Below are 12,512 nucleotides of genomic sequence, written 5' to 3' on the forward strand. Positions count from 1 at the left end.
GCAACATTCTCATAACAGTTTAATAAGTCTAATTCACTCAAATAATCTATATTTAGTCGCATACTTACTATTTTTGATGTCTCCTTTAATGCACGATTGTTTACCTTCTGTATGGAGAAGTTCCTTTGACATTTTTTGTGGTATAAGTGTGTTATCAGTGAATTTTCTTAACAGCTTTCAAATTACCCAAAATGCCAGTATTTCCCCCTCATTCTTGAAAGAAGTGTAAAATTAGGGTATTACCAGCGCTGTAGTTTTGATTTAGAGATGTCTTTGTACTTACTCACTGTATAAACATGATATTTATAATATACAATGAATCTCTAATACATCAAGAATTCTATATTAGGTTTTCTAACTATAAAAGCAGGTGATGAGGTCTAAGATGTAAACCAGAAAATTTTACCAGAATTCTATCAGAAAATCCAGTGGCATGAAAATCTGTTATTTAGTTAGCTAACTATCGGTGTTTGTACAATGCTAAATAGATGACTGTAAAGAAGTCATTGTGTTATATGCTATACTAACAGATTATGTTAACTATTGGAGAATTGTTGCCTGTAGGAACCTAGAGGGAGTCGGGGGCTTATCGGTGAGAAAGATCTGGCTACCTGCAGCGGACGCACACATGAACTTATTTTGTGGGTGTATGAACATGCGATCACAGCCCTGAGGAGGGGCCTGCCTGCCTAGGAGACTCACTCAGCAGCCCCTTGGGAATCTGCGCTGAGAACACGTGTGGAAAGGGAAGATTCCTTATAGCCATGGGTCATGTGCAGACGCAGCCGATAGGGGGTGCTGTAACATAATATATACGGAGCAGGCAGCTTCTATGTGGTCCTGAACAGAATGGGAAGGGCCTAATAAAAGTACACGGCGTTATAGAAAGATAAGATGGAAACAAATGAATGATAATGCTCAAAACTTGTGAGGAGATACATTTCAGACAGTTAGGAGTATAAACCACTGTCCAAAGTGTCAGCGATCCAGAGGGAGGCTCCCCTGGGAAAGTCCGCAACTGAAGGCTTAGTAAAGAGCAGGCGTGTTTTCCTCGTGGCCAGAACCCTTGTTTACTAGACTCCATTGTTTATTTACTTTCTCGTTTCTATGAGAACTCTGGATATTGTGTGCCAGTTTTATGTAGCTACTTTAAAAAAGGATTTTATACTATTTATACTAATATACATACATACATACATATATATATACATACATACATATTTACTGTTTTGTCACGATTTTCCATGTCATCATACTGTTCTCATGGTTGCCTTCGTTCCGGTCTTCACTTCTCTCTACAGCTGGCCCTACTTCTTTCTACTCTAGCCCGATTCCTGTTTTCACTTTACAGACACACACCTGTTTAGAGACTAAGCATGCAGTGTCTGACTCACTTTCCCATGCAAGTACACACCGCCTGTTCCCCTGCCCTCTGGAGTCCTTCCTCCCATCATACCCCCCCCCCTCCACTTTCAATTCATTTATACATATAACAACTTTCCTACGTGTGAGAAATGAGAAGCACGCGTGCAAGACTTGATTTTTCTGAGCCTGGCTTTTTTCACTTAGCATGCTCACCACTTGTATGCATTTTGCTGCAGATGCCGTAAGTTCATTCTTAACGCCTGGATAAAACCCCAATTTCATATAAACCACAGTTTTTTTTTTTTAAATCTGGTCATCTGTTGATGGGCTTCTAAGTTGGTTTCATATTATGAATAATGCCGCTCTAAACATGAATATGCAGGAACCTTGTAGTATGCTCAGATTCCTTCCAGTAGATACACAAGTGCAGTATAGCTGGGTCATATAGTAGCTCAATGTTTTTGAGAAACCTCCATAGTGGCTGCTCTAGTTTACACGGCAACCAGTGGTATAGGAAGTTCCTCCTTTTCCATATCCCCTTTTATCTTGATGATAGCCATTCTGATATGGATGGATGGACTCCCATTGTAGCCATCTCTTTTCCTGACTGATTCCAGCAGCTCTCTCCCATCCCCAGGCTGTATCAGATTGTCCAGGCTGCCTGGCATGTGATTTCCCATGGTTACCATGCCCAGGATACCGCAGTCTTAAACAGTGGGTTCCCACTCAAGAGGATTCCGTGAGTTGGGAAATGAAGTGCTTTTTCTGCAGGTGGCCTTTCATACTGCTGGAGTCCCTTTAGCACCAGGATCCCTGGTTAGGACCCTGGGCTTGCCTCTTTATACCAGGACACTCAAGTTTAGATGCTGGATCTTTTCCTAACTCTCCTTCCTGGCCAGGGAACTGTGACTAGAGCTGTGTGCCTCTGTGTGCTGTGTCCTTTGTTATTCTGACTCTGCTCATTCACCCCAACACACAGAGGCAGCTTTGAGCTTGTCTTATTACCTGGGAAATGAAGGATTTTCTCCTTATGTTCATTGTTTGGCAGTTTTGCCATGGTGTACTCAGTGAGCTTTGTATTGCTTTATACTTGGGGTTCACTAAGAATTTGACTCTGTAAGTAGTAAAATGTTTTATATCACATTAGAGTAAATTTCCCATTGTATCTTTAAGACCTCTCTATCTGTGTTCATGGGATTCATTCCCAAACCACTTTAATCTTTTATAATATTTGAAATATGAATAATTTGCCCTGGGCTGTTTAAAGTCTGACCCTACAATCTAACCTGTATCCTATCCAGTATTTTCTTAATTTCAGCTGGTCAACCAGTGTACTTTGCTAATATTTCCATTTGGTGGTATTTCACTTGGTTTTGTGTCTCCTTATATGTTTGCTCAGTATATCCAACACGCCCTTTAAATTCTAGACCTCCAAGCTGCCTTCTTCTGCTGGAAGCTTCTATTTTCTCCATGATGGGTCACAGTCCCCTGCTTCTGTTTTCTTTACTTTACATAAGACACTTGTATGAATGGTTCCTTGGCTTTGGTCCCGAGGCTGTTAAGTCTTGGATCATTTGAAGCCTCTTGTTCTTTCCTAGGACTGGTTTGTTTCTACTCAACCTTATACTCACAATATGAATCTCTAAGTGGTACTGAGCCCTCTTCACTCTGCTGGAAAACTCCCCCTGATTCCCAGCCCTAGCTTCTTGAGAGCACATGGCATCTCCAACTGACAATGCACAGACCAGCCTCTGGTCAGGATCTGAAAGCTGTTTGACTGCCCTTTCATGCAGCTTTCTCCTCTTTGGGCCCTGCAAGTTCCAACCTTTGACCTCGGTATGATCAACAGAGCATTGCTGGAAGTCTTGACTCATCCTCGACTTCTGAGCAAAGGTCTAGATTCTAGTCCCTGTCAGGACATAAGAACAGGGCATGTCCTTTGCTTTCCGGGAACACTGTCATCTGCCACGGTATCCAGCACATTCCAACAGAAACGTTCTCTTGAGTTTTGTGTCGGGAGGGAACTCGATGGCTCTCATGGCAGAACGCAGAAAGCATCTTACTTGTTTTGAAATGCCTTACTAAAACGTTATACTAATCTAAATCAAATTTCTAAGTTTCTATTATACTAAATCAAATTTCTACACTTGGTTTTTGTTTTCTCCCTTATGGATATTGTTTATTAAGATGCCCTTCAGATCCGCCGTCCACTGTTAGTCTTGAATTTAAGAGTTCACTTTGTGTTTCACAGGACTTGTTAAGGTCACATGATTAGAAATATTTCCCAGGACCCAACTTTTATGTTTTCCTCTGCTCAACTTTACTCAAGTTGTACTCATAAGGGTTGTGCTTTTCTAATGGATTAATATCTAGGTATTATGGAAGAATGTTTTGCTCAGTATAACATTTCTCTTACTTTCAAAAAATTTTCATTTAGTAATATGAATCATTTGTAATCAATTTCATATATGTTTGAGCCTACTTGTCAATATTAGTCATCTGTTACTGCGTGAATTCCCTGAAACACAGTAAGTAGGTAACAAAGTCATATCCCATTGTGTCTATGGATGGTGTAGCTGAAGCTGGACACCTGACCACGTGTGATAGAGTGACTGTCGTGAGGTAAGGCTGCTCTTCCTCTCTGGCCCAGTCTGTGGCACTTGGAGGCCTCAGCCTACAATACCAAGCTACTAAAGCAGCCGCTGGCAAGCCTTCTTCCCTCCCCACCTGAGCCTCTCCACGAGCTGACTAAATGTTCATAGAACCTGGCATGGAATTCCCCAGGGGTGAGCGGGGAAACTGAGTCATTGAAAGCAAGGCAGAAGTCACAAACTGTTAGTACTCAGCCTTGGACATGTTGAAACTATGACAATGACCTAAAGAAAAAAATGTACTGATTTAAAAAGAGGAGAGAATGGCTAACAAGCATATGATTAATGGACAATGGGCCAAGAACAAGCAAATCCTAAATTAGGGAAATCTATACTTAAAATGGTCTTTTTCCTCAGCCAGTTAGTAGAAGAAATATGTCGTGATAAATGGAGTAGTTAAAAACTAAAAGACCCAGAAGTCTGTAGTGTTCCCAGGAAAATTAGAAGTTTCCATAAAGGTTAATAAATTCCACTGCATACAAACATTTGATCAGTCCTGTTTATGTTCACACAGATGCACATGATGCTATATCCCAGAATAATAAGTTACTTCGGTTTTCTCTTATTCTATAGAGTAATAGATGGTTTTTCTTTTCTATATATTTTTCCAAAAATGTTTTCCCCCTAGAGGGAACATGGTCATTATAATAAAGCATTTTTATTGTAAAGAACTTTAAAATACACTAAAGAGATGGTTTAGTTTAAGGTGACCAATAGAAAATAACAGTTTTTATAGTATCAACTTTTAATCTTCAGCATATCTTTATATTATATTCAAAGTTTTTGTTTAATATGGCAGACTACCACTTGACTTGAAAGAAAAACATTCTAAGAACTACCTTAAACATTTGCCAGTTTTTGAAACATCAGTATCCTGAAATGCTTAAGTTCAGTCTCCAGTTGCTTACATATGAACTGCATCTCTCTCCCATGTCTGTATTAGATCATCCCTCAGGAGAATGACACGCGCTCTAGCCTGACGTATAAGTACATCATCCATGAAGATTCTGTACCGACCATCAACAACAACAACGTCATCCAGGAAGAGCTGGATACCTTTGAGTGGGCACTGAAGAGCTGGTCTCAGTGCTCCAAACCCTGCGGTGGAGGTAACAACCGCATACACTTCTAGAAAAGTTTATCACCATGTATTGGTATAGTTAATAATGTATTTAGTCATGGTGCTTCATACACATACATATGCCGTGCATTTTAATCACACACACACACACGTGCACACACGCATACATGCACACACGCATACATGCACGCACGCACATGCGCACACGCACATGCGCACACGCACATACATGCACACACACATACATGCACACACAGACACACACAGCCTCTCCTGTGTCACTTTTCCTCATCCCATCTTATTCCCCTACCTTCATGTCTTTTTTACTTTTCGCATATAACCAGTAAATTTAATGTCAATAGCTGTCAAAAGCTGCAGTTGAAAAAATTCCAAAACAACCAAACTCTAAATACAAAGTTGTTAGTTATTTCTCGGACTTTGCAAAGGAAATGATTAAAACAATGCAAACCATAATATTTTCCTGCTCTCGGGTCCTTTATGTCTTGTGTTCAACACAGTAACACCTTAATCATTTTTTCTCCCAAAACCTGAAACTGCCCCCAGTCCAGTTTATGCTGGCTGCTGCCTGTCTTCTCCATTTCACTCCCCATGTGAATGCATTGCCTTTTCTGCTTGAGCAGTGAATCCCATGTAACTAAACATCTAACCATGCTGTGTTTTAGAGGATAGCTGCCACACTGAGAGCTTCGTATATCCTTGTGTCAATTTTCACAATGGCTGTGATGTTAGTATTATATTTATCTCTATTACAGGAGGGGCCGCTTGTTGGTTCCTGGCAATTTAGCCCCAAAATAATCACACAGAAACTGTATTAAATCACTGCTTGGCCCATTAGTTCTAGCTTCTTAATGGCTAATTTTTACATATTAATTTAAGCCATCTCCATTAATCTGTGTATGGCCACGTGGCTGTGGCTTACTGGCTAAAGTTTCCAGTGTCTATCTCCAGCAACTCCATGACATCTCTGACTCCACCTTCCTCCTCCTGTCATACAGCCTAGCTTTCCCTGCCTAGTTCTGTTCTTCCCTGCCATAGGCTCAAAGCAATTCTTTATTCATTAACCAATAAAAGCAACACACCATGTCTCTATTACACTGATGGAGCAATTGAAACACAGGGACAGTAAGCAATTTTCCAAAAACATAGGAAGACCGGGTTGGCTGACCAGCATACTGCCTTGCTGTATGGCAGAGCTTCTCTCCTTTCCCCAGAACAGATCCATGAGATGGAGCACATTTTCACCAGTTCCTCCCATTATCTATTTGTCTAGCTCTGCACAACAGATACTCTGGTATTAAAGCAGGCAATGGCGGAATCGTTACAGTAATCACTATATAAATACTGGATAATAAAGAGAAAAACATTCATAGTATGTAACTCTAGGTAAACCAGTTTTTAATTAAAACTCCAGACTGTATTTCTACAGTTTTTCTGGAAAGGAACTTTTATGAATGCCACTTCTTACATCATTGCAAGATAGATGCTGATTTGATTTGGAGTTTGCCTTCTTGGTGTGCTCCACATCTACAAGGTCCTCAGGGCTATCAGTGGCATTTTAATATGCATGGCATTTGTCCTGCCTCACCAGGCTTCCTTCACTGTTTCAGAAGAGAAGATTATTGGGATTCCCCTACTCTGATTTTCTCCTCTATTTACATGATAATGTTTTTAAGTTAATGAATTGGCAGAGTTATATTGTTCTTCCAATTAAAATCCTTCAGTCGGCTGACAAGTAGCCCTGAAGACATGAAGCCATTCAAGTAGTGTTCTTGCAGAAAGTTAATAAGCTGAGCTTCATCATTAGGGACCATTTAGCAAAGCCTATTGTAATGGCATTGTACAAAACAGCTGGCATATATGCTTCAAGAATAGTAAATGCCATAAAGATGGAGTCTGGGCAATTATTTCTGCTGGTGGAAGCTGCAGAGACTTGGAAGTTAAATGAAGTATGTGATCTCTGACTGGAAAAGCCTCCTTGGAAAGGAGCATGACAAGGATAATGGCAGGTTTTGAATATTATCTATATATTATAAGAATTATTTTTGTAGTAATGTGAACAGATTAGGAATGAAGAATCTAGAGGTCTGCAACTTGGAAAAAATGCACATGTGGCAAACTATGATTTGGATAATAAGTGTGATGCTTAATCTTAGTACTTATATATATATTTGGCTTCCTTACAACCTTTTAGAGAGGTTTCAAAGTTTTCAATTTGTAAAAGGTTTCTGTTGTCTCTGGGCTTGTTTGTTTCATAAATATCAAAATAATGAATGTTGGGAGACCTTCTTTGGCCAACCACTCGCTATGACCTTCAGGCCCAAATGCTTGTCTGGGCTCATGGCTTTGCAGATCTGATGCTGTCTTACCTCCTTCCTCTTCACACACAACATGTTCTCCACTCCCCACCCTCCCAGAAACACCTAACCTGTCCCACGTTCTTCCCTGCATGTGACACAGACGGCATGTCATCCACTTTATCCAACACAGTTTGAGCTGCGGTTTTCTGCGTTGCTTTGGAAGACTTCCCATCAGCTAAGCTCATGACTCCTTCCGTGTGTTGCTTTCTGCCCCTGCAGAAGGGTCATCACTGAGCTGTGTAAAGGCCTATGCTCAGCTTTGGTCCCTACAGTGATTTTCATAATTATCCCTCATGCTACACTCTGAACATTCCATCTTACACAGGTGCTGCTTCAAATGTTTTAGTATTTACTAAAGGTTAAGTTCTGAGAAAATGGGCTTTTTCATTGCAAATTCATTTTCATTCTCTCTTAAATGACACCACTTCCCTGGCCCAGTGTGTGCACTCAGGTATTTTCTAAAGGGATGTATGGATCCATATACAAAGGCGTAGCATTAGTAAGTGGCTAAACAAAACCTACTTTCTGTCCCAGGCTTCCAGTATACAAAGTACGGGTGCCGAAGGAAAAGCGACAGTAAAATGGTGCATCGCAGCTTCTGTGAGGCCAATAAGAAGCCCAAGCCCATCCGACGGATGTGCAACATTCAGGAGTGCACACACCCACTGTAAGTGCTCAGTCATGTGACCCTGCTGCTACAGCATAAGGAGTGCACCAAGCTGTGGCCCCTGCCTCTCCCTACGTTCCTACTCATGAAATGCAAATATATCTTCAGCTGTTTCATTTCTTTTGATATTTGATAACTAGTTGCTTTCATCTAAGTTTTACCTTCTATCTATTGACTTTTGGGGGGAATGACAGGTTATATATTAAATACTGAGTTTCTTCCAAAGATCTACCTTCTTTGACAGCCTTTACAGACCACACTTAACTTTTTCTTTCTTGGTTCTAACAATATGGACTTATTTTACTGATAGTGATATCTGGGGCTGATTGTCACATGTATTTATTCAGGTGGATCATTTTGCAAAATCAGAATGTAGCTACCTTTCTTGTGAAACTGTTTCTGGTCTTGAAAACCATTCACATCTAAATATTAAGCATTCAGTCACCCTGTTACTTAGTTACAGAGTTCTGCCTCACCCTGACTCACATTTACCTTTCTCCTGGAGTCCCCTGGTATCCTGAGTTAGTGACATCTTATCTCTTGGTTCATCCATCCATTTTAAGAGGTACTAGTTTTTTAGGGACTTTTTATATAGATTTAAATTTAGAAACTTGGGAAAAGCATCTAAGAGGTTGAAGTATATAGTTAGAAAAAGGTATTGCCGCTGCTCTCACATTTGACATCTTAGAGACACAAGTGTAAACATATAATTCTCTTTTCCCCCAGAATCTAAAATCTCTTGCATTGTTGGCTGGACTTTAGCATTGCTGTTGAAAAATCCGGGGTCATTTTGATGCTCAATGCTAAAGGACATATTTTTGCTTGTCCTTCTAAGTTCTTAGAACCTTATTCTCCACAGAAGGAAATTTCCTAGTGATGAAAGGGAGCAGCGTGAGCGTCTTTTTTTATTGTACTGTGTAGTTGTGGGCTTAATTCCATGGCAAATACCACATTTATGTATATTTTGATAATGTTAAAATCAAGTAATTAATACACACTTATACTAAGTACTCGGCACTTGCAGAAGTCTTCAGCTTTGAAATACACACTGCACTGATCTGCTTCTTAGATCACCCAGACTGTTTCTCCAATGGCAGCTGAGTCTTTTGTCGTCTCCACTTTCTCTTCTGTACCCACTACCACCTTGCTCCCTACATCAGATGCCATATATACAAGTATTTCTTATCTTGTGCATCCTGGGAGTTCTCTTTCAGTCTTTTCTCTCTTCCATCTGGTTAATCAGTGTGCATACACTTGAGACACACTGTGGTGATACCTTGTTTGTACAAATAAAGCTTGCCTGAAGATCAGAGGGTGGAGCTAGCCACTAGCTAACCATAGAGGTCTGGAGGTCTGTACAGATAGACAGGAAGTGATATGGCTGAGCAGGGAGAGGAAGTGATAAGGAAGGAGGAAACAGGAACTCAGTCTCTTTTCAGCTGGGAATTTGAGAGGAAGTGGCCATGGTTTTGCTCCTTCATCTCTCTAAACTCTCAGCATTTTCCCCAGTATCTGGTCCTGGGATTTTATTATTAAGGCCTATTAGAACTCGTGCTACAGCACACAGTTTAATTGTTCCTTCTATACCCTTGAAGTCCTAGCGTATAACACTGTCAACATTTTAGTACTCTTTGTGGTTCACAGTTTAAGACTGACCTCGTCTGTCTACATGAAACATGGCATTTAGAAATAAGGAATTGTACTCATCTTTGAAGGCTTCAATTCTGTCTAAGTAGAGAGATGCCTCATGACCATGCTGAAATTACAGCTGACTCTCAGTGTTAAGACACTGACAGTGACATTGGAATTTGGGAATGTTCCACAGGAAGCAGTTTTGAAAATTTTATGAAGTATATTCAAGGAGGTACTTTCTATCAAGGCCTGCATGTATGGCCTTTCTCTCAGGCCCATGAAGGTTCAATAATACTGAAAGGTAGAACCTTGGAACAGTGAGTAAGTATGCTATTTCTTGAATGAGAGTGTAACAGACAAATCCTTTTGTTGTTCAAAAGCAAGGTGCTGGGTCAGAAAATCATTTCCCTATAAGGTGCATTTGTTCAGAATATTGGAGGTCCTAGGCATTGCCCCATGGAGATGCTCAGTATACCTCACTGCTCCCTCTTGCTCCTACAGCTGGGCAGCAGAGGAATGGGAACACTGCAGCAAAAGCTGCGGCAGCTCAGGTTACCAGCTGCGCACTGTGCGCTGCCTGCAGCCACTCCATGATGGTACCAACCGCTCTGTGCACAGCAAGTACTGCTTGGGGGAGCGTCCTGAGAGCCGCCGGCCGTGTAACAGAGTCCCCTGCCCAGCCCAGTGGAAAACAGGGCCCTGGAATGAGGTGAGTCACTTGTTAGTATATAGTGTGTGAATAGAGAAACCACCAACCATGTAAGAGGGGCTAGGGAAAATTAATACTTTAAGACAGCATTTGCGGTTAAGAATGGGTGGCAGGAACAAACCATGTTTAGGTATTTTGTGACATGGAGGCATCTGAGAGGCCCCTGAATCATCTGAGGTCATCGCTGACTTCTCTTTTTTCTGCAGAAGTTCCAATCCACCACAGAACCCAAGGCCCTGCAATATTAGTAACCCCCCCCCCCATCTTCTTTCTATCTGATGAAGTAAATTTTTTGTTTTCCAAATCATGCTGTTCAAGCCTTCTCCTTTCATGGACTTGTTCTTCCCTGTCTCTGGTCCAGCAGCATCTCCCCCCTCATCACTGCCATTTAAACGCCTCCCTGTTTGTGGTCCCTTCTGGCAGGTCCTCCTCTGACTCTAAAGGACTAGATTAGCTCTAGACTGCTGCTCAGAAAAGAGCATTGTGAGTCCTGTCTTAGTCTGTTCCTGCCCACAATCCAGTGACAGTGTGTCTTGCTTCCCCAGCACGTAGCTGTAGCCTGGGGTCAAATGGTATTTGATATTTTTAAGGAGTCAAAATAAGACTTATAGAAAGATGGAACATCAAAAAGCAGGCACAGGAGAAGTGGAGATCATGCCCAACAAGTGAGGAATACGCAAGGACCAGTCATCCATACATAATAAGATGGAGAAGTACTGCCCATTCCCCTTAGAGACCCCAGTACTAAGCTTCTCCCAGTCCTGCCTAAATCAACAGTACAGAAGTTTCTCAGCTTCATTTGGGAATACTTTTCAGTAAATTCTGTTCTCTTTAAGAAAAATAAAGGAGTTGAAGCTGTATAGCAGGATCTGGCAAGGGAGCCAATGTATGAACCCAGGGTTACCTACCTGCCTTAGGACCTTTGTGCAGCACCTCTGTTGGAGGAGGCTGCTTGTCCATAGAGATGGAACTCTAGAGTTGCCAAGTGTGTGTGTGTGTGTGTGTGTGAGAGAGAGAGAGAGAGAGAGAGAGAGAGAGAGAGAGAAAGAGAGAGAGAGAGAGAGATCCCTGTGAGCATGCAGAACCGACGTCTGTAATCTCAGCTTTGTCTCTGCAGTGCTCAGTGACCTGCGGAGAAGGAACAGAGGTGAGACAGGTTCTCTGTAGGGCTGGAGACCATTGTGATGGTGAAAAGCCCGAGTCCGTCAGACCGTGCCAGCTGCCTCCATGTAATGGTGAGTATGTCACTAATCAGCCTTACCCTTATGATGCTGCCGAACCGTAGGAAGCAGAATTTCCTTTTAGGGTAAGGTCTGGACTTTCCATTTGTTTATCAAGAAGTAACCAACAGAAACACCTTTGGAAATAACAGTCTGAGAATATTGTTTAAAATAGGGGGGAAAGCATCAATGAATTACAAGAACAGTGCATTGGTGATATTGGGTGTGGCCGAGTCAGACATATGCATCTCCTTTCAATATGGGTTTCTGTTGAGGAATACTTTTATTTTTTATCTATTCCTTCCCTTTATAATGATGTGGAATATGATTAGAATTATTATAGCAGACTTTGAGATACTCTACTAAAATTATTTAGATATATAGAACTCAGCCTTTAGTGACCTATGTAATAATTGCCCCTACATAAAGGCTGATTCCAAAATAGACATCATGTACCTATGCTAAAATCAAGCATTTGTCTGAGTTTTGAAAGTGAAATATATTTAAAATATAAACTGGGGAGTTGGCTCAGTGGATAACGTGCTTGCTGAACAAGCATCATGTCTAGCACACGCCTAGAATTGCAGCTCCAGGAAGCAAAGACCTTATTTCAGGTAGACAGCAATAAGAAAGACACCTGACATCTATTCAATCGGAGGCCACTATACCTGTTTCTCTCTACCCCCATTAGTACACCCTCTGGTAAACCTCAAGACTGGAAAGATGTTCCCTCTGCATCTATACTCATAATTAATATTAAAATCTGATAGCCTCCTTTTTATAAGAAAATTGGCAAAGCACTATTTCTT

The 12,512-nt window shown here is 41.2% G+C and overlaps 1 protein-coding gene across 2 annotated transcripts in view; it reads left to right on the forward strand.

Annotated features, from left to right (window-relative positions):
• The window catches only part of Adamts3 (ADAM metallopeptidase with thrombospondin type 1 motif 3), a 214,280-nt gene that overhangs the window by 195,776 nt on the left and 5,992 nt on the right, over window positions 1–12,512 (forward strand). For both annotated transcript variants that reach the window (XM_038330474.1, XM_038330465.1), the window contains exons 18-21: window positions 4,960–5,125; window positions 8,010–8,142; window positions 10,276–10,483; window positions 11,601–11,718. In XM_038330474.1, the coding sequence (XP_038186402.1) occupies window positions 4,960–5,125; window positions 8,010–8,142; window positions 10,276–10,483; window positions 11,601–11,718 (625 nt within the window). The remainder of the gene's footprint in view (window positions 1–4,959; window positions 5,126–8,009; window positions 8,143–10,275; window positions 10,484–11,600; window positions 11,719–12,512) is intronic.

Source organism: Arvicola amphibius, chromosome 1 (assembly GCF_903992535.2).
Source record: "Arvicola amphibius chromosome 1, mArvAmp1.2, whole genome shotgun sequence".
Lineage (NCBI taxonomy): Eukaryota > Metazoa > Chordata > Mammalia > Rodentia > Cricetidae > Arvicola > Arvicola amphibius.